This window comes from Aulostomus chinensis, chromosome 17 (genome assembly GCF_037954235.1).
Source record: "Aulostomus chinensis isolate RoL2024-O1b breed Wild chromosome 17, RoL_Achi_v1.0, whole genome shotgun sequence".
Classification (NCBI taxonomy): domain Eukaryota; kingdom Metazoa; phylum Chordata; class Actinopteri; order Syngnathiformes; family Aulostomidae; genus Aulostomus; species Aulostomus chinensis.
The window spans coordinates 19850062-19871938 of NC_141336.1; the positions used below are offsets into that span (position 1 = coordinate 19850062).

Below are 21877 nucleotides of genomic sequence, written 5' to 3' on the forward strand. Positions count from 1 at the left end.
AATCCCTGATCAATTTTTATCACCCTTCCTGGGGTCACTCGCTGTCGAGGAGAAGATGTCAGTCATTATCGTCGGAACAGAACATGCTGATTATGAGGGAAACGCACAATACCCCAAAGTGGAGATGAGGTCATGTCCTCAGGATGTGCAATTGGTCCCAGAATAGTGAATCAACATCCCAAAAACATTATTCTTACTGATCCAATTTAGAGCTTCCACCTGCATGCTAATGTGCACCCAGCCTGAACCCGACCCTTGACCTTGGTTTGGTCAGTGGAAGGCCTGGAAGTGTGTTAAAGAGAAAATGATCCAGCTGCTAATGGAGTCCATCCGCTTTAGAGCCACAGCCATCTTATATTGGGTTGCTCGGCAAGGTCGCGCACCAGAGGTCACCTCGCTCCTCTCAGTGGACAAGAGCGCTGTTAGAGGCCTCTTGACCGCAAGAGGAAAACTGTCCATTACTGCGACACAATGGCCAATGATTTAGGAGTGAAGCGTGGAGCTTCTGTCAACTGCCCGATCAACAAACCTGACACTAATGTTTCATATGTTGTGTATTTTATTAGCAGCATTGATCAGGAGGCCTGCGACTTGTTTGTGACCCAACAACTAATCATTCTTTAATTCATGAATCTACTTTCTTCCCCCACCAAACAGACCACAACTGGATTTCTTTAATTCAATCTGTGTATACCAGAACTGTGGACTGAAGCAGGCTGGACTGAATTGAAAGCCCCAGCCACACAGCTTCCCCCTGCCTCTCAAAGCCAACTCCATCCCTCAGGAATGACTCTTTTTACTGCTCTTAATTTCATTTCCTTAATCTCATTTACACTCAAACCCACCACAGCTGCTCAGGCCTGGCAGCGATAGAAGGATGGATCTGGAGGACAAATGACTCTCTGATGTAAAATCATCTGTGAGTGAACTTTACTAGTTCTTTAATCTGCTTTGCCTTGAAATCCTGTAAATGCATGGCAATTATAATCAGTAGAGTTGTTTTGTAGCCAGAGAGGAACTTCCCACTAGCATGTGATCCGAGGGTTCTTTTTTTGTTGTTGTTGTACATTTGTTTGTTCAAGAGTCATGATGGATCCTCTTCTTAGATAGCAGAACAATAGCTCTTCAGAGGAGAATGTCTATTCGTCTTTTGGGTTTTTTTTCCCCGTCAAAGACAACATAAATCTTTATAGCAGCAGAATGTCCATCTTTGGGTTTTCCTTTGCCATTTTTGCACCAGATGTTCACTGGTGTAGATGGTCGGGAGCTTGGAGATGTAAACAATATCTTTATTAGTGGTTAAAAGGATTTTAAAATCCGTGCAAACAGTCCGGTTGTAGTCTAGTGGCTAAATTTTGGATTAACTGAAGAGGACGGCAAGAGTAAAATAAGGAGGAATAAAAAACAAAGAAGAGCAAAAAAAGGAATTAACGATTCTTTTCAAATCAAAGGCTGATTATCATAGATTTCTCGGTTTTATTTTAAGGTTAAAAATCACCAGATTCCTATTTTTGGGTGAAAAAGGCCAACGAGACAGGAGAGAATGCCATGTGAACACAACGTATACCATTCATCACTGAAATTTATAAAATCTTACTTTTGTTGCATCCAGGGAAGCAAAGGTGAAAACACAAAGGTTTATTGTTCCGTTTCTGTTCCTTTTTTTTTTTTTTTTTTTTTTTACAGTTTGAGGGGCATGAGACCAGACTAAACCTTTTGTTAAAACATTTGTGTTGACAATGGTCTGAAGGGGAGGAGAGGAGGTAGGCTGTGCATATGTTTCCTGGTTTACTTTGCAGGAATTCCAGGAAACATCTGAATCCAACTCAGTTTAGCAATGCGAACTTCTTTCACTACTGAAGATGAGTGGGCACCAGCGTTCACAGGTGCAAAGGTCTGAGTCCCTCCTCGCTGTAGTTGTCAGCAACTCTGTGGTTGTCACATATTTGAGGCAAAGTACACCTCTAGATGGTGCACGTTAAGGTGGGGGATTGTTCTCAGCGCCAAGTGCAGTGCCACAGAGTTCATTCCTCACCTCCTCAGTGCCTCACACACACACACGTATACAGTATATGTATACAAAAACCGGTACACAGTGCCTTAGGTGTACGATTGTGACCGCAAAGGCCACACAGTTCCCACACTCCTCTAAACACTGCCCATGGACGGGGAAGGGGAGGGGGTGTTTGGCAATGATTGGCAGTGATCCTTCCCTCTGTGGAGACACAATCCAAGCAAAAGGGTGCAGAGGTGTTCCTAATAGTTTGTCCATTCCATGTATGTGAATTCAAGTTGACGAAAGATTGGTGAGTATAAGTCCGCCAAAAGCAGCAAAACATAAAATTCCAGCTGAACTGCCAAGCTAAAGGAAGGAATGAAAGACATGGAGCCCTGAAGTGGCCATAAGGAGGAATATGCATATATACATTACAACAATATGGAACTTATTTCCATAGGTTGATTCATTTCTTGCCTTGAATTGACCGAAGCATGAGAACAAGCTGTCTTATTATCTTTCGGCCACAAATATTCCAAATGTGGCAGAGATTTAACGTTTTCTCTCTTTACTGCCATTCTGTAGGTATCAAAGAGGAGGTCGTGCAGTTCATCACCTTCTGTGCAGAGAGGAACAGGTATTGTTTTGATATAAACACGCCATGTTTGCATAGCAGCATGTACATCAGAGTGACTATACAACTAAGTGAGTTACGTAAACATTGTTTTAGAATGAATTTTAAAGCATTTCAATCCTTCCAATCAGAACTGGTTCATTCTTTGAATTTAGTCAATTAACTGATGATGTCTGTACAAGACTGAAGGCTACAGAAATGTTCAATTTCAGTCCCGACGTAAGGAATGGATGACTGAACATGATGCAGCAGAGAGAACGAGCTAAGTTTCTGTCCTGACAAAAGCAAAAGGAAAATTCAGAAAGCAAAAGAGGCATGTGAAGAGTGAAATCACTTTCTTATACCCTTCCTGACATCTGAGTTTGACGTTAAATCCGCTCCCAGACTTTATGGGGAATAAAATTTCACAGGTACCTCTGACTCACTTTCTCAGCATGAATTAAAAGACCTTGGAGGTTTCCTGCTATTTTTCTCTGAAGTGTTTTGTGTCAGGGAACCGGAGCTTGTTCCCACACATTCACAGTACTTCAACGTTGGTGCCCTTATACAACACACAATCCTACAGCTGCACGGTTATTGTGAGAGATTTTTTTTTTTTTTAAACCTTGCACACTGCATCGTGGCACTGATTCTGGATCTTAGAGGTGATAATGTATCTGCACAACTAGGGTTATAACCTCCATCTAATTTGTCTCCCAACCCTTTTATGTTTATAACTTCAGTCCTCTGCCCATCTCTCTGGGTTTCTTATTGCGATACGACTGCACTAATTTGACACATTGCGGCTAAAGAGCTGTGGCAGATAGGCTGCTCTTTCAGCCAGCGGACTGTTCTACCCCGGAGCAGAACCGATCACGTCTCCATCATGGCTCCTTTGTGCCCACCATCATCAGACTGTACAAAGCACACAGCTCTGACCTAACAGAGTCGCATCTCATCTCTATTCATTGCTCACTAATCACAACTTTGTCGCTTTGTCCTTGTGTGACAGTTTTTTTTTAACTTGCGGCTGCCCTATTTAATGTCGTTTTGTCACCTGTTCTCTTGCCTTGTGCCACGGTGGCGTTCGAACATCCCCAGTGGGGATCGGTAAAGTGTTATCTTATCTTAAAAGCATTCACGCAATGTTATTGACGTGCATAAGCAATTTCTTCAACCCATTTCTGTTTCCCTTTCAGTGTGAGTCAGATGCGTTCCAACTGTTTTATGGCAAATAATGATACTTAATGTTTGTTGGGGAAGGTCCTTTGAAACGATCAGGTTTTCATGTTCAGCAGCCAATCGCAGCAGACTTTCCTGTTGAGATTCTAATCACGCCCTGCAAACATACTTTGCTGTTGCGGATTGATGTGGAGCCAATTGAAGCTAAAATAATACGAAAAAACAAACGCATCAAAGGCCAAAGGGTGAGACTCCTGTTGATTTTGTGCGCAGTTCCCTGTAATTCATTACATCAAACATTCTGATGCTGATGAGAACTTCTGTCATATCAGATGGAGCGTCTTTGGGAGAATTTCTCACGCAGTTTGTCCTTAATTGTTACTTTTGGTTGTTGATACATCAGGTCACACAAAGAAAATATGTGTCACATCATTTGAAGACAACTGGCAACAACAAGCTAGACAACATTTCAGACTTGTTTGTATTATTATGTCTGTGTGTAAAGATAATGATGACAATGAGTAAATGCACTTCCGATTCAGGTTCGGTTTCCAGCTGAGTTGCTCAGTCACTGACTGACACAGGGTGACGCGCCTGAATTCAGACGTGATGGAACATAGCTGGCTTACCTTGTTGTTAATCCCTCTCGTCCGCAGAAATGTGACTTCAGTCCCTTTCCAGTGCAAGAGGAGCAGAGGTGCATCAGGAGGAAAACTACAGCGTTCACCTCCATCAAGGTGAACTTCTGGCCCCTAGCGCCCCTACATTTTCATGGCAGAGAAAAATATGCACTTTGTTACAATTATCACTTCCTGCACCCACTAGGTGGCACTAAGGAACACGTATGATGTGTTGCTGTATATCACTTACATGTGCAGCCACGGTAACACCATTAAACAAAAACTTCTCATCGTCGGAGTAACCCATCACTTAAGTCTACAGGTGTTTTTCAACATAACTGAGATGAGCTGGTTGACCCACTTATTGTGTTCTTCATTGTCCCGTTCTATACTCCTCCGTAAAGTCTGGGGATAATCCACCTCCTAGTTTTTCATACAACAACCCTGCTGACAGACAAATGCAATCAAAAACATGGCCTCTTCAGTGGAGGTAAACTGGAAAATAATTAGTACCCCATTACTGATTGAGACAATGTGTTGACGGCCTTTGATTCTGTGTTAAATCAATCCATTTATGTGATTTGATTGCATTTTCCAATGAGCATGGCATGCCATTTAAAAGATGTGTCTTTTGAGTTCATGTATCTTACACATATGTACCACGACGGACAGAGGACAGGCCCCCTGTGAAGCTCTTGAGGGTAAAGTGGGATTAATCCCGCTGCTCATGGACCCCTGCTGGGGTTTAATGGAGCAAGAGTAACTACTCTGACAGGGATGCTCGCTGTCCAACAAAAGCCCCCCAAAAACACTTAGGCTTTACTTAGAAACTGGGACAGGCTGATTTACCCTAAGCTGGTTCAGATCCAAAAGATACAACACTGGTTATGAAATTAATTCAGATTAACTGCAAATGCACTGATACAATAACAAAAAAAAAGGACAAGGCAGTATGTTTTGATGACAGTGTGTTCACAGTTGTACTGTGGGATGCTTTCCTGTAATCACTGGCCACAAGTCAACAACCCAAACAAACACATGTCAGCTTGGAGGTAAATGGAAGCAGTAAGAGAAGAGACTGTATCCTGTTCTAAGCTAAATTTGGACTATGGTTGCGGTGCAGAAAACACACACCCTAATCTAGTGCTCCTTGTTATGCATTCTTAGAAATCCTGCAGTGGCAATCTGTCACTCAGCTGGGTGGAGTACAGCTTCATGACAGGGTGGAACTTGTAGCAACTACGAGGGGATGAAATTTTGCTCAGATGTTTGTTTTTTGCTAGATGAGGACTTCCTTTGTGTCCTCAAATAGCAGCAAGAACACTGAAAACAAGCGGTCCAAAATGTATCTTGATAATTAAAAAGAAAAAAATATCAATGATGCAGATCTGATAGTCGGTACTGCTATCGAACCGATACTGGCCCAAATCACTTGATTGAATTTTGAAATTATATGTAAATATAATCTGATCCAGTACCCAAATTCCCACTGGGCAACACACTGTAAAGAGAGAAGAGTCAGAGGTAACAGATGGACGGCATGAATCAAGTGCTGCATGACCTACTGACGTAGAAGTATTTCTTTGATTTAGGAAGTAGGTATTATGAAGGGATATTTGTTTCACAATTGTGTGCTTTTTAGAGGTCAAAGAAGGAAAGTAAAACCATGCAAATGTGTTAATTGCTGACAAAGAGCCCGCATCAGCTTATTAAGGTTCTCCTTTGAGTTTCAATAGTACACATGAAAACATGTTTTGTTTTGGACAAAGTGATATTGAGCCATCTAGTTTTCATAACGGTCATCATAGGTTTAGCCCACTCTGACACACTGTATATTTCTAGATTCCTTTCTTGTGTTTTATCTAATGATCTACATTTAAATTCAAGAGGGTAATTAAAGCAAATCATGTGTGAACAGCCTCAAATGACCAATATTTCATGTTAATCCCTCACGGTTTCTGTGTCAGATTCCAGCAAGCAGGTCAGGACCTTTGACATGAGGCTGTAAACAATCCCAGATTAAGTGATACTGAATAGCAAGTGACCCTCAAGTCACACCTAGAAACTGAAGAAAGAAAGAGAAACCAAGGTCTCAGTGCGATGCAGGCACCCGCCCCTCTATAATCCTCACCACTTAAGAGCCTAACAGATATCTACTTAAAGAGACATTATGCGGGAAATTTTATGCAAATGAACGGTTTATCACCTCATCTCTGTGTCTGTTGTGTGTTCTGTCTCGTGTGGCGTGTTGATCTCCAGCCTTGGGAGGGGCGTAATCTTTTAACACCTATCTGGCGTTTGTCTATTGTTGTCGGCTTTTGTGAAAATTTATGGTGCTTTCTATGTAAAATTCAGAAGAAGCAACAACAACAAAAAAATACCCTCAAAGTATAACTATTAAAAAATATATACAATAAATTCACAGCATTGTGAGGAGTGGAATAAGTGCGTATCATGAGGGATCTCCTATTAAGTAGCACACATCCTCACTAAGCCCCTCTAAATCTATGTCAGGATATGTTTCTGTGTGTCTGTGTAAAGCAACTAATAACCATGCGTGAGAATGTAGACAGAAAACATGTTTACAGTACCAGACATCCATCCCAGTGGCTCTGAGCCGTGGTTCCAGCCATCAGTGCGCTGCTGACATCTGCTGCACAAGTTAAGGTACATACTCTTTTGTACTTTTGCAATCGGTTTGCGTGAAGCTTTTATGTGCGTTTGTAGAACAAATCATCGCTTGATCTGGGATGATTGAAAAAAAAAAAAAAGTTCCAGCAACCGGAAAAAGGAATATTTTGCTTGTGGAGATAATTAAAGCCTGTTTCCTGTGTTTGACATTTACCTTGAATGAAGGAACAGCATTGTGAGACACAGCTGTAAGAGGGGCAGCATGGGAGCCTGAGCTGGCAACGTGAAATGTGTCAGGGGGAACAGATGTTGTCGTTCTTACCACGGGGAATCAACTCTATCACTCGCACCGCAGGTGGTGGGAAAAATGGGGGAGAGAAAGGGAGAGGAGAAGGAGTGAGGGCAAACAGGAAGCAGAGACCTTACAACACAATGCTCGCAGAGTTTCCTGCAGGCTCAGACAGATAAGAAACAACACTTTGTTTAAAGCTGAATTTTCACCCCCAACATTTCCCGCTCTATAAAACCACATCGAACAATTCCTGCACAATTCTTCTGCGCTACAGCGGATAGTGTGGAACACTCAAATCTCAGTCCTCAAGACAATATCACAACAGTAATAAGTTTAATTAATTATAGATATGGAATTGAATTGTTTCTATTTATACCTCGACCAAGGAGTTCATGTTTTTGGTGGCATTTGCCTGCATTTAAGCAATGTTATGCAAAAACTATGTGGCCGATTTTCACCAAATTTGGTGCCGGGGGGTTGCATGGACCAAAGAAGTAGCCATTATATTTTGGAGCGGATTAGTCATTGTGCCACCCAGTTGCAAGAGGATTATTTTTTTGATGCTCTCTTCCTCCTTGAGGGTCAGCTATACATCTATGTCAGATTTGATCAGAAACACCACATTATTGTTACTGTCATTTTTATGTTTGGCCATAGAACATGACATTGATGGAAGTGGACCCCTGCACAAACCTGAAGACATCTACTAGCTGAATTTAGGTTATAGCACTACCTAGTGGATACAGGAGTTTATATTTGCATCACAGTGTATGCGGTAGTCTGCTCCTTCATGAAAAATCCAAATGTTGTCAGGTTTCACCGCCCTCTTGCTCTATAGAACAGTCAAAAACTCCAATGTGCAAAGGGACGCGAGGACTGACTCATTACTGACGGTTTTACGTTATGGTTCTGCTCACCTTGGTGAAGGTTTGGATTCTCCAAGCACCCTCTGGTTGCCTTTATCATGACTGGACCTTACATCAGGGCCCAGGTGAAGAAAAGCTGTGTGATGATGCTCTGAAGGCTTCATCTTTTATCTTCAAAAAGGAAGAAAATGACAGTATTTTTTTTGTGGCCAATGTACACAGCTGGCAAATGCAAATGAGGCAACACATGGCAAGTTGTGAACCTGATCAGGGTTTCTCCAGTGTGCGAGATGGAATACAGGCAGACAGCATGAACTTTTCATGCACTTGCGTACACTCTCAGTCAGGCTCATGAGTGGCAGGTGAAAAGGAAGTAGGTGGTGGCAGCATGAGTCACAGGCAGTGCATGTCTGTCCTTAAGCCCTCTTTAAGCCAACAGCAGAGGTATTAGTTACACATTTTAAAGAGAAAGGGCCAAATACATGAATAAACAGCTTCTTAAAAAGAAAGGAAAAGCTCTGCCCTATGAACACCAGCATGTATGACTGTAATATAATCATGAATTTATATAAACAGGAAATTAATCAGTTTTTATTTTCAATAAGCCCATTACTATTAGAGGTGTAATTATGAACCCAGTCACCCTGAAAAAGACAGGATGAAACATGGTGCATCACATTTTTCCTATGAACTGCAACCGGTGACAGTTTAACAATGGCTACCCCCCCCCCCCCCCCCCCCCAGGTGTGCCCTTTGGTCTTTACATGGGAGAGTGAAGCCCCCAGACAATTGATTGAGCAGATAAAGAATATAACAAAGGTGCAGAAAAATCAAATATTCTTAGTTAACAGTGCATCAAACCTGAAAGTTGTCCAGAAAAACACTGAAATTAATAATGTAATAATGCAATTAAAGTATTCTCTTCCTCACATTTTAAAACGTTCATTCTGTGTCTGTCTTTACTGTCACTAACTTGATTGAATGGGAAACGGACAATGGAGACCTAAAACTGGACGCCAAGATTCAGGATTTGATGCAAGAGCAACACCTCCCTCTATGGGCCAGAATCAGTATTACATTGCACGGTTGACAGCTCGTACTGTAGGCTGCGGAGTTACAGAACGGTACCGTCTGATCTGAGGAGAAAATAAAGACAGAAACCCTTGGGGAAAAAAAGTTGCACCTTAAAGATAACAATGCTTTTTTATTTAAAAAAAAACGCTTAATGGATTTGTTAATGTATTCAAATGTATGTTTTTTGTGTCATTAATCCTTCCTGTAAATCCACGTTTTTTCCCGGAGTCACTTGGAAGATTTGAACGTAGGAGAGAGTAGTGGTCAGATTACTGCAGCACTTTTTGTCAACTCATCTGACCTTTACAGTGGTCAATCCCCCGTGGGAGTGTCTATGTAAATGTCCATCAGACGGAAACAGGGAGAGAGAGATGGGGGGGTCCCTCATCCGATTGGGCGCCTTTGTTCTTTCAAACCGAGGTGTCCCTCTTCCTCTGCTGGCACCAACGGGCCTCTGGGGAAGGAGACATCTTGTACAGTAATGTTGTTTAACACTGATGGGACGATGGAGCACTAGTATAAAAGAAGAGGATGGAACAGTCTTGTCCCAGGTATGAGAAGCCCAACAGGCAGAGAGAGGAGCTGAGCTGCATGCTGGTGGGTGATGGAGCAGTGGGGAAGACCAGCATGATCATCAGCTACATCTTCAATGGATACAACAGCGACTACAGGCAGACAGCTTTTGATGTTTTTACCGGTGAGTCAAAGTTGTTGTTGTTGTTGTTGTTTTTTTTTTCAAAGTCAACAGCTGCTCAACCCAGCATTAAAACATCCTCATGTCCTTGCAGGTTTGGTTCATGTGAATGGAATTCAAACTCGTCTGAAACTGATAGACACTGCTGGACAGGTAAACGTCACTTTAAAGGATTTCTTGAAGGAACCATCGGCCCATGCTCAGCTCTGCATGTTTGATTTTCACCAGGAGGAGTTCGGCCACCTTCGCTCTCTGTGCTATGCCCATGTGGACGTCTTCATCCTCTGCTTCAGCCTCGTCAACCCTGCCTCCTTCGACAATATCACCTCCAAATGGATCCCGCAGATCTGTGCCAGCAACCCAACCTCTCCCATTGTTCTGGTTGGAACTCAGTCAGACCTCCGCCATAACGTGGACATCCTCATTCATCTGGACCAGCGGCGCGCCAGGCCAGTGCACTCCAGCCAGGCCAAGCGGCTGGCACGTAGGATCCAAGCTTTTAACTATGTGGAGTGTTCAGCTCTGACGCAGCACAACCTCAAAGATGTGTTTGACTGTGCTATTTCTGCTGCCATGCAGAAAAAGCACACAACATCCAAAAAGCTGAACTTGATCAAACGCTTGAAAGCTTTTTGTGACTGTGGATGGAGGAAAATCTTTATGTTAATGTGACTGGATTTGATATCAGATACACAGCAATCCATGTCCACATACTGTGCTCTTTATCTTGCCTTTTGTTGTGTTTGTTGCTATCATTGTTGTCCATGTTCTTCTTTTTTATGAGTGTGCGTCTAAGTAATAAATGCATTACAGCGATTCACAAATTTAATTTCTATGGTGTACCATTGTTATTGGTTTAAGAGGGGAATATTCAGTTTGAAGACTCTGAAGTGGGAGATACTGTCAACAAAGAAATGGAGGGAAAACACAAAGTGCTATTTGGAACAAATGGTCACCCACTGACACTTTGAAGTGCTACTTTACAAGACAAAGGCCGTTTAATCCGTCCCCTGTTAGAAAAGCTTATGCTGAGGCATGTTTCTAGCCATCACTCTTAAACTGCCTGCCTTGTCTGGCTTCAATGAAATGAAGGTCAGGGATGAATATTTTATCGTTTGCCATAAACCATCTGATTTACTCATTCAGATTTTCACATTGAGCATGTTACTTGCAGGTAACAGGCTCAAACAACATGAGTTATGATGCATTCTTCAATGTGGCGGGACGACACTAAGCTCTGCTGCTGCTGCTGCTGCTGCAGGAGCCTAAATGTACCAATACGTCAGTGTAAAAATTAAAAGCCCTGCAAGAAAATCACAATTGTCCTAAGTATTACAGAAAAATCAAAGAATTTTATGATCCTTTTTTCTTATTTCATACATGCATGGCGTCATGAGATTATAACTCCTGGAGCATCAGTGCGAGTGAGTTAGCTACCGAGAGTGGAGTTTTATGCATTTGTGGGTTTTTTTTTTTTTTATAAACAGGAGAAGCAGATCAATTTGTGAGAGGCTTGGAGAGACGAAACAAGAAAAATATATTTTGAATTTACTTTAAATATTGGCTCATTCGATCGTCTACTAAAAAAAAAAAAAAAAAAAACATTTCTTGGTGGCGCTGCAAAATAGAACTAGCCAACTCCTGTGGGATACCAGCGTTTAAAAAATTCATACTGAAGTAATTATAGATTCTCTCCACCGCTGTTCTGGAGCACATGATGGAAATATATTGGCTGCTGCTCTGAAAAAAACCAAAAACCAAAACAACCTAACAGCTCGTTTCTCCTGTAAAACTGCATATCCCGTCATGCAACTGCACTCACCCTCCTCTGACCCTGTGACTGAAAATAATCTGATCAGCTGATCTGACCTGGCAACAAAATAGCGTAGCTAGAGAAATCTGCCAGGGAGGGGGGCTGAAGAACAAAAACAATGACACTGCTCGGGAGGATTTAAAACACGGAAACACTTTTCAAGACTTTTTAAACAGAGCCGAGAGGATTTTCCCTCCCGCTTTTAAAGAACTAGTGTCCGTGGAAGCCCCGGGCTTTCAACATCGATTGCTTGTTGTTTTTGATGATATGTTAACTCCACATCGCAGTTGACAGACTGGAAGCTAGCCGCTTGTTTGGACGCCTGTGAACAGTTGCTGTCTCACCAATAACGGGGTTTTCCTTAGGGGGGGAAAAAAAGGTGACACTGTTCTTGAGAAATAGCTATATAAACGCTAAGCATTCCTATTTGGTTGTCAGATTAGCCACCGTCTTAGCCAGCGAACTGTTGAGGGCCAGTTTGCTAGTTAGCCTGTTGTTAGCATCAACATTTGCACATTCATCATTTCAGGGAGAGTTCATTGTCTTGGTTGGTACCGGCGACCTGCATATTTGTTCTGTGTGTTATGTAAGATTTCTGTCTGCTAACGTAAAGTGTTCACTATGTATTGCTGCAGCTAGTGTTTGAAGTACAAACAAGCTAACGGCTGGTGCAAGAACATATCAGGTAACTCAAGTGGACGACATTTCTTTTTACTCGCCTCAGTTAGCAAGCACTAGCTAAGCTAAACCTGTTCTAATTGTTTTGGGGGTTTTTTTTTAAACAAATTTGTTACATATTGTTGAAACTGAATTTGTTTTAACAGTCTGAGTCACCAGCCTGTCACAATGCAGCTATTTTAAGTTGATTTTATCCTTAAATTTATTCAGTATTTTCTGTGTCAGTATTATTAAGTTGTTTATTTTTCATCAAGTGAATTTGGAAATTGCTGTTGCTGACTGTTTGAAAGCTGTTCCACAAAGCACTGCTCTATATTTAAGTTTATCTGATAAGAAACGATGAGTGGGCATGGCTCATCTTCAGAAAAGGGAGTAAATACTAGTTTGATATGTCAAGAGAGTTACGCCTGTGGAGGCTCGGAGGAAGCTGCATTTGAGTGTGATGATTGTAAATCCCTACAGTGTGTTCGTTGTGAGTTAGAGCTCCACAGCCAGGAGCGACTCAAGAACCATGAGCGGGTTCAAATAAGTCCAGGGCATGTCCCTTACTGTGACAACTGTAAAGGAGGTGACAATGGCAAACGCCACAGGTCCGTGGTCCGATGCCAGAACTGTAAAGTGAACCTGTGTCAAGACTGTCAGAAACGTACCCACAGTGGCGGCAATAAGAAGAAACACCAGCTCACATCATATCCTCCGCCGTCGAAACCTGCTGAGATCAGTCCTGTCCCGCCCGCTGCTGCTCAAATAGCTGATGAGACCAAATCTCAGCGAGCAAAACTCCTGGAGAATATATCCAGTTTTCTCCTGGTGGATGAGAATGAGGAAATGCAGGTAAGTTGTGCAAAAGTGACACTTTATTGGTGACGATTTTTTAGTTTACTCCTTTGATGAATGAATCTTCCTCGTGAACGCTTCCTGTGCTCTCTTAGATAAAAGATGAAGCTGTATTTGTCAAGAACCTGACCTGCGAACCTGACCAGCTGCTGAAGGTGGTGTCCATCTTTGGTAACACTGGAGAGGGCAAATCACACACCTTGAACCACACCTTCTTCATGGGTAGGGAGGTGTTCAAGACGTCTCCCACACAAGAGTCCTGCACAGTCGGTGTGTGGGCAGCGTTTGACCCCTTTCATAACGTAGTGGTCATCGACACAGAGGGGCTGCTCGGGAACAGTTCCAAACAGGGCCAGAGAACCCGTCTTTTGCTCAAGGTGCTCGCCATCTCTGACCTCATTATCTACCGCACCCACGCAGACCGTCTCCATGACGACCTCTTCAAATTCCTTGGGGACGCCTCTGAAGCTTACTTGAAGCATTTCACTAAGGAACTGAAGGCCACCACGGCTCGCTGTGGTCTGGACGTCCCGCTGTCCACCCTGGGCCCTGCTGTGGTCATCTTCCATGAGACAGTCCACACCAAGCTGCTCGGTACAGGTCTGGTTCTCATTGACTGGATATGCATATCCTTTATGACATAAGCCTCACCCTAAATGTGTGTGTCTGGCTGTGAGTGATGAGACGGCATAGCTGTAAAGTAAACAAAGAGTTGAGCATCGGAGACAATTAAAGGTTAGACACACGTTAGCCTACGGTGTTTCTCTGCGCCGATTCCTTCCAGAGTGCAAGTAGCTATCGGCGTTCCAGCAACTTTAATAATGTGCAAATACCGCTCTTTTTTTTTCAGAGTGAAAAGAAAACTTTCTGCATTCTGTGTCAGTCAGTGAGGTCGAAGAGGATATAAATGAGTCCTGTGTTGGCCCTTGAATGACCACACCTATTTATTATAGACGTACTTCATGGTACAGCTAAGGCTTCCCATGTATTCTGTAGCACTCCATCAGTGGGCTTTCATAAACTGGGTTCTCTTCATTTTGTTAATTTCTGCTGTACAAAGACCAGCTTGACTAGGTTTTAGAACGCTGAGCCTTCACAATGATCATCACACGCGTGTTTATCGGTTTCTACAGCGGAAAAAGTCTGACGTGCCTGTAACGGTTAAAATAAAGGCAGCAAAGGCACAACGTTGTAAGGTTTGAGTCATACCTGTGATGCGTATCGTTTCTCTTAATCATAAATTCCTGCTAAAAATAAAGACAGCCCCCGAAAAAGTGTAATTGAAAAAGTCTGGGCTCTGGCATAAAAAAAAAAAAAGGAAAAAAAAAAAGCCTGATTCAAGTAAGTTTCTGCAAATTTTTTTATCGTTCTATAGAGAATTGTATATGGAAACAAATCACAGTCTTAAAGGGCGACAACAGCGCGTCTGAAATGTGGTTGAATGATCAGTGTTGATACGAGCTTTTAACAGGTAGGAGAGAATATATTGTTACATTATTATATCCTGCTTTATAGACTGATGTCTGGTGCTTGACGCCATTTCTGTGCATTTCACATTAGAAAAAATTGAATGAATTTATTGGTCAAATAACATAACAAATCCATCTTTTTTGAAAAAAAAAACCTTTTGCTCTCCTTAGCTGAATTTATTTGATTTTTTTTTTTTTTTTAAAGAAAAGAAGTCAGCGCACTTAATGGGAGATAGAAACAACAATTCTGAATAAGGTCAAACATAGTGAACACAACCAGGATTTTATGCTCTCTAGCCATTTTAATAAAACTGACAGGGATTAGATTTTGTGAGCTCACACACAGAATAAGAACCTCCTTCATTTACAACCATGTTATAAATGGAACAAGAATTTCCAGAAGGACACAAAGAGACTTTATTCTGAGCCGAGGGTGACTTGACATATATGAGAACCAAAAACACTCTTCAGCCGTTCAAAGCTCGATTACTGGCTGAAGAATTTCACATTTTATTTTGCAGATTATTTTACAACTTGGCTAAAATTTGTGATGCGTTTGGAAGCCTGTTGATAGTATTTTGCTTCCATATGTCATAAAGGTCACTCAGATGTCAGAGGTGATTCTTGATAGGCCTGTGCTGATGGATTATACCGTATATTTAGATTATAATCTGTTTTATATCTTTTTCCTCTGTGTTCTAGACAAGTCACCTGATTCGGTAGATCGTCTGCTGCTGGAGCGCTTTAGGAAGCTTTCTCGTTTCCCAGAAGCCTTCAGCTCTGTTCAGTATTTGGGGACACAGACCCTAAGTCCCCCTACTGACTTCCGTGGCCTGCAGAATAAACTGGAGCAGCTTCTGGATAACAACGCCACCCGTTCCCCTCGCACCCCTGTGGTCATCTTTAAAGCTCTGCTGGTAGGGAGGCTAGTAATCAACCACCTTCGTAAAGAAGTATTTGATGTTATGACGGTTGTTTCTGCTCTTAATTTGCCTTCAGGCATTAAGTGAGCGCTTCAATGGGGAGATTGGAGATGAGCTGGTTGCTCACAGCTGCTTCTTTCCTGATGAGTATTTCACCTGCTCCAGTTTGTGCCTCAGTTGCGGGTCAGTACCGTCTAGGACTAAATGATGCATTATCATCAACTCGGACTCAGTTCTGACTCATTATTTTAATCTCAGCTCTGGCTGCAAGAACAGCATGAACCATCTAGGAGAAGGAGTTAGCCACGAGGCGAAGCACCGTTGTCGCTACTCTGCTCTGTATGATAATCGTATTTACACCTGTAAGGTGAGCACGGAGATGGAAGTCATCCCTTGAACTATGCTTTTTTTACAGTTTGTTCATGTCTGATAGGAGTCAAACCGTCAAATCATTTTGTGCTGAATCACTCCAGGCTTGCTATGAAGGAGGGAAAGAAGTGGTGGTTGTCCCAAAGACTTCTGCTTCGTCAGACTCTCCATGGATGGGCCTCGCAAAATACGCCTGGTCAGGGTGAGTGATGACTTACGGGGTCATAAGTAGACGGGCTTGGCTTAGTTAGGTTTGGGTTACCTTCACAACCTAATTTTAGCCCTGCTCTCCCAGACTCTGGCCTATAACCAGTTTTACAGGAATTTAAATCCTCAATTCTTATCGTCAATTAAGACCACACATTTATTTTATTCACTGATTATTTGCACGTGTGTGTGTGTTCAGGTATGTTATTGAATGCCCCAACTGTGGAGTGATCTATAGGAGCCGCCAGTATTGGTACGGGAACCAGGACCCTGTGGACACAGTAGTTCGTACTGAGATCCAGCATGTATGGCCAGGGGTAAGATCAACACTCTTTACAGTCTAATTATTTCATACAGACTTTTAATTACAAGACTTATTATGTGGTTGAATAAAATACTCTATCTGCTTTGTGCAGTCGAGTGGCTTTTTAAAGGACAATAGCAATGCAGCCCAACGTCTTCTGGATGGAGTCAACTTGGTGGCCCAGTCTGTGTCAGAGCTCAGTGTCAAGCCTGCCAAAGCCGTCACCTCTTGGCTGACAGATCAGATCGCCCCAGCCTACTGGAAACCTAACTCCCTCATCTTGGTGAGTGACACACAGCCCCACCCTCTGCCACCCGCCACCAACAGCCAAGTCAACACTTTCATGTCCAGCGGGATGTTTACACTGCCTGTTACACAATCTGTGTCTCCAGGTCACAAGATAAATCCTTGATAGACTCCAGTATTTTTCTCCTCCACTCTAGCTTCTGGTCAATTACAATGAAGGTTTCTCTCTCTCTCTCTTTCTCTCTCTCTCATATAAGGTGTGCCATAAGTGTCACGCAGTCTTCCAGGACAACGATACCAAGCATCACTGCCGTGCCTGTGGAGAGGGCTTCTGTGATGGCTGCTCTTCCAAAGCTGCACCTGTTCCTGAGAGAGGCTGGGGTCTCGGCCCTGTCAGAGTATGTGATGTCTGTTTTGAGCAGAGAACTTCATACGCAGGTATTCACATCTTAAATATCATCCTCTGTGTGCATCCGTGTGTTATGAAGTTGTTACTGCAGTGACTACAGCCGAAGTTTTGTCTTGCAGAGCTACTTGAGGCCGAGCTTGAAGAGGAAGAAGGTGGAACTCTCGCTAGAAAGGTTGGGGAGGCGGTGACCAACACCATAGGGGTGGTAGTCACTGCTATTGACATCCCACTTGGTGAGTGTTGCCCAAAGCAAACGTGAAGAGGATCATTATGTAACAACAATAAATGACGCATTAAATGTTAGGGTATGAAGACATCTTTATTTGCATTAAGAAAAAAAAAAAGCAGGTGATTCTGCTTCTCGTGTGAATCTCGAATGTAGCACAGAGGTCAAGCCAGCAAAGCATTGTGGGATATCTTAATGGACTAGTTGTAATACAGTAACCAAAGATCAACAGTCTCTGCTTACTCAGTGTAAGTCTGGTAAAAAAGTCAAAGCTTTATTGAGAAAAACAATTATCAATTGATATCCATAACAGGAGCTATTTAACTCTCAAGCCTTGTTAAACATGTTTTTCTACTGTCGATGTATCATAGAGGAACTCGGATGAGTGACTGAAATCAACAAGCAGGAGGTCTTGTTTCTTCAGTTTAATACTCTGTGATATGAAATAGCTTGTTTCCCTGTCAATCAAACTGGTTTGCTGCATGGAGAAACGGATGTTATTTTAGTTAGAAGGATCGCATTCATACCAGACATCGTCACCTATTTTTTTAAATCATAGTTGACTTCTAAACCAAAGCATATGTGCTTAAATCATTATACTGTATATTATGCTGTTATATAAGGCTACTAAATGCCTTTTTTTTTTTAAACTCCAAGGTTGCGTTGATGAAAACATCGCTGTAAAAATCTCCCTTCACATCTGTTTTAGTCACATCACAATTAGTTGACTTATTTCAGTGGATACTTAGAACAATGGCAGGGACAGGCTTCCATTACTGAAGCTATAGCAGAGTAACCTTGTACATTTACTTCTGTTAAAGCAAGTGGTAGATCAGGCATTGAAAATCTACCATAGTGTAAAACCTATGTCTTTCCTCTTCTAATAACCGTTAATGTCATCAGCCTTTCTTTCTAAGATTGTAACAAACAAATGAAAACAGTTCCACTAATAACATTTGACTGGTTGTCAGAGAAGAATGAATTGAAGGAAACTGACTGTAATAAGTTAGAGGAGAGCACAAAGGAAGCTGTAAGGTAAACGGCATGAACCTGCTTTCAGACTGGGACATTCAGTCCATTAAGAACTAAATGCAGTCTTGCGGTTGTTTTATGACTCTATCTGGACCGCTGTCTAAAAGACAGATCTACAGCATCAGCTGCAGCAAAGCTCCTGGCAGGTTTGAATAGTTATGACAACGAACCTCCTGTTGGCCACACATTGGATTTAATGCAAGACCCACAGTTCCTATCAGAGAATAATGATTTCAAAGGCACTGTGAAAGTGACAAAGAGGACAAGGGAACTTCACCCCTACTGATGTCACCTGAAGACCTGGGCAGCTTTAGATATTCTGCAACACTCAATCCAAACAAGGCTTACCAAAGGAGAAGGGCAGAGTTTCATCAGGGCTTTTGAAGAAGAAACAAAAACAAAGAAGAAGCCATTTTCCTCACTCCCCAAAGACAACATTCCTCTCCAGAAAAATCTACCTGAGCAGAATTCCACTTGGTGCAACAGCTCCACAGTGTGTAGCCCAGGACAGTAACAGAGACCACTTCCGATGTATACCGTCTACTCTGGGAGTAAACCGGCCGTTTGTCTTGCAGGTCTCCGTGCTGGTTGCTTGGCAACAGTCCAGTCCCAGTTCAGTTGGGGAACTATGTGAAGCCAAAAAAAAAAAAAAAGAAAAGAAAGAAAGTTGAAATAAACAAATAATCTCTTGTCGCTTGTTAATACTGACTGATGGTGCTTGTAGGGCTGCACTGTGGAAGGGAATCCATAAAGGCAGTGCTTGTCTGTACACTGGCACATGGCATGTATTTATTTGAGCTGAAAACACAGTAAATATAGAATGACTGCGTGTAGTAATGGCAAACCTCTGACGTGTATTTAAATCTGTTGTTGTCTTTAGGTCTTGTGAAAGACGCAGCCCGTCCTGCATACTGGGTGCCTGATCAGGACATCCTGTCCTGCCACAACTGCCAGCGTGAGTTCACTGCCAAGCTGTCCAAGCATCACTGTCGCGCCTGTGGCCAAGGAGTGTGCGACGACTGCTCCCCGGAGCGTCGGGCGGTTCCATCGCGGGGCTGGGACCACCCTGTACGCGTGTGCACCAGCTGCAACCAGAAACCTGGAGAACTTTAACAGGGAACCTCCCTTCGTACGCCAGAAAGAACCACTCACTCAGCGTGCAGTCTGTCACTTCTATACCTCTCGAAAGGTTCCGTCTTGTATCTGTGGAAAGACTTCTAGCAGATTTGGGATTTCAGAGTTCCTGTGGCCTTTGTAGAACAGCCAGAATATTTGAGTTACTTGACTGAGTGAAAACTGCAATTCCACTCTGATTATTCAAAATGAATATTTTGACTCTTGTTGACACAAATCCCTGATTTCACGTTAAATAGGGCTGTCGAGCTATTTTTCTACTATCAGAAAATATTAAAAAAAATGTATGATTTAAAGAATGCTAGTTAGTTGAGGGGGGGTTGGTGTGATTAGATTTCAGCAACTGTCATCATGGATCTCTGATGTCATATGTATAATGGCCAGGAGATATTTTATTTGTGTGCAGGTATAAATGCAGGTTACATTGCATGCTGTGTTGCAACATTTTAGTTTTTTGCACTAAGCCTTTTTCAGCTGTTATAGGCTGTCGCTTATCATGGCCAAAAAAAAAACAAAAATCAAACAGATATCCAGTCGATCATCAATCTGTCCCAGACTGAGGTGAAATTAGCAGGAGGTCCAGATTTTGGATATCTGGTGTGCCAAAAATCATTCAGGTCACTGTGTCTGTGCTGGTATAATATTTATATTTTACCATGTAATTTGTGGTTGTATGAAGACATAGAAATATGTTAGAGGAGTGTACATTTGAAATGTTGAAAATTATTTATGTATTGGAGATAAGAGAACACTATTAGCACTCTTGGCATGCATGACTGTGAGAGATCCTTGTTAAGACGGGGGTCTCCATGAGCTCACTTTAGCAAGCAGCATTGTTGTATACATGTGTAATTTGTATGAACTTCATGTTTGAATGAGTTATCTGGACACATACTTTCTTAGTTTTCTGAATTTTTAATGTCTGCTTTATTTCTTTGCATGGATTTTTGTTTTCTTTTTCAGAATTACAGAATACTCAAGTTTGTCTCCAAACCAGTTTTACATATTATATTCACGCCTCCAGGTGCCTGTAGGCGCTGACTGACAAGATCCTGAAAACACATTTAAATTCTGCCTCAGCTTTTCTCAGCTCGTTTTTATCCGTAATCGAATGATGTTTTATTATCTTTTTTTTTTTATTCTGGGTTTTTTTTCTTCCCATTTTGACATCTGTACTGTACGATTATTTATATTCCTCTTAGTGGTTGTATGTGAGTCACCATTTCTCTTTACTTTCAGTCTGTCAGCATTACCCAGTAAACAGATGTTGAAATGCAGTGACAAATATGGAGTCATGTTTAGCGACCGAGCTTCGGCTAACATTTCCGAATGTGTGTCATGCATCATTACTAGTTTTGTGTCGGTAACGAGACTGTAACATGTACAAAGCACAAGGCTATGCCTTCAACAGATACGCTTGTATTTTATTTTTAAAAATGAGGAAAATAAGGTCTTTTGAGTGCGTTGTAGATAAAGTTAATTCTTTCTTTGCTCCTAGTGTGGAACTTTTTAGTTGTCTGGGAATACTTGTGTCTGCCTTGTCTCAAAATAGATTTGTCTGTCTGAATGTTGCATCACACACACACACCCTCCCCTGAGATGGTAATATTGCACAGGTTAGAATAAGAAATACATCATTTCAGCTTGCTTGTGCAGGAGTTCATTCCCATGGTAATTTGTGTAATCTTTTGCCTCAAACACCCTTTGTGGCCTATAAAATAAAAAATAAAAAAATACATGTGACGTCCAGCTTTGGGTGCTCTCCCATGAAAATTTCTTTGTTCCAAATCATGCAGGAATAACTGATACCTTATATGTGGATTCTTGTCAAAATGGTGGAAGATTTGCATAAGATTAAAGTTATAAATGCTCCTGTCTGTCAAATGATAATCTGGAATGGCCTCCATGTCTTTCATGTGTTTGTGTGTTTAAATCTCCTCGTGTCAAACCACTTACTGTTCTCTTATGTGGGAGGGATAGATGTGCACGCCTCGCTGCCATTTCTCTCCAACACTGCAGCTTCACATAAAGTGAGGGAAAATTATTTCCTTAGTGCTTATCGATGATGATAAATGATTTATAATTATTTTAATAAATAATTAAACACAAGCTTCCATGTTGACATTCTGTGCTACTTACATTGTCTGGTCTTAACACGTCAAACAGTGTATTTCTCTATCCGAGCACATGTGGGGGTCTCTTTAAAAGTGCTGTATTTCACTTGTGTACAATATAAATACAAGGGAAAACCCTTTAAAATTA

The 21877-nt window shown here is 41.9% G+C and overlaps 2 protein-coding genes and 1 long non-coding RNA gene across 4 annotated transcripts; 2 read left to right on the forward strand and 1 right to left on the reverse strand.

The window, feature by feature from the left end:
- The first annotated feature begins 8973 nt into the window (after positions 1 to 8973).
- Positions 8974 to 10640, forward strand: LOC147246687 (rho-related GTP-binding protein RhoV-like). The gene is made up of 3 exons (XM_086182118.1): positions 8974 to 9971; positions 10063 to 10121; positions 10197 to 10640. Exons 1-3 carry the CDS (start codon positions 9806 to 9808, stop codon positions 10638 to 10640), a joined length of 669 nt encoding a protein of 222 aa, XP_086038244.1. The 5' UTR covers positions 8974 to 9805.
- Positions 10641 to 11816: 1176 nt separating this feature from the next.
- On the forward strand, positions 11817 to 20131 carry LOC147246688 (zinc finger FYVE domain-containing protein 1-like). 2 transcript variants are annotated; one of them, XM_086182117.1, is made up of 11 exons: positions 11817 to 13293; positions 13392 to 13890; positions 15468 to 15682; positions 15765 to 15871; positions 15947 to 16055; positions 16162 to 16259; positions 16464 to 16581; positions 16681 to 16851; positions 17072 to 17252; positions 17343 to 17456; positions 19362 to 20131. In XM_086182117.1, exons 1-11 carry the CDS (start codon positions 12799 to 12801, stop codon positions 19592 to 19594), a joined length of 2340 nt encoding a protein of 779 aa, XP_086038243.1. In that variant the 5' UTR covers positions 11817 to 12798; the 3' UTR covers positions 19595 to 20131. The 2 variants fall into 2 exon arrangements, with proteins under 2 accessions (XP_086038243.1, XP_086038242.1); XM_086182116.1 differs by having other exon boundaries at positions 11818 to 13293; positions 13392 to 13896.
- Positions 20132 to 20709: 578 nt separating this feature from the next.
- On the reverse strand, positions 20710 to 21828 carry LOC147246689 (uncharacterized). Its single transcript, XR_015109709.1, has 3 exons — positions 21755 to 21828; positions 21425 to 21634; positions 20710 to 21326 (listed from the first exon to the last, which is right to left on the reverse strand). It is a non-coding gene; the product is annotated as an uncharacterized LOC147246689 (long non-coding RNA).
- Between the last annotated feature and the right edge of the window lie 49 nt (positions 21829 to 21877).

What these genes read in the sequence shown, in the direction of transcription:
- LOC147246687 (XM_086182118.1), top strand. Translation starts at nt 9,806, where the DNA reads ATGGAACAGTCTTGTCCCAGGTATGAGAAGCCCAACAGGCAGAGAGAG. An exon ending in AGCTTTTGATGTTTTTACCG is followed by an intron (nt 9,972 to 10,062) that starts GTGAGTCAAAGT and finishes ATGTCCTTGCAG; the next exon opens with GTTTGGTTCATGTGAATGGA. An exon ending in TGATAGACACTGCTGGACAG is followed by an intron (nt 10,122 to 10,196) that starts GTAAACGTCACT and finishes GATTTTCACCAG; the next exon opens with GAGGAGTTCGGCCACCTTCG.
- LOC147246688 (XM_086182116.1), top strand. Translation starts at nt 12,799, where the DNA reads ATGAGTGGGCATGGCTCATCTTCAGAAAAGGGAGTAAATACTAGTTTG. An exon ending in GCAAAATACGCCTGGTCAGG is followed by an intron (nt 16,260 to 16,463) that starts GTGAGTGATGAC and finishes GTGTGTGTTCAG; the next exon opens with GTATGTTATTGAATGCCCCA. An exon ending in AACCTAACTCCCTCATCTTG is followed by an intron (nt 16,852 to 17,071) that starts GTGAGTGACACA and finishes CTCTCATATAAG; the next exon opens with GTGTGCCATAAGTGTCACGC.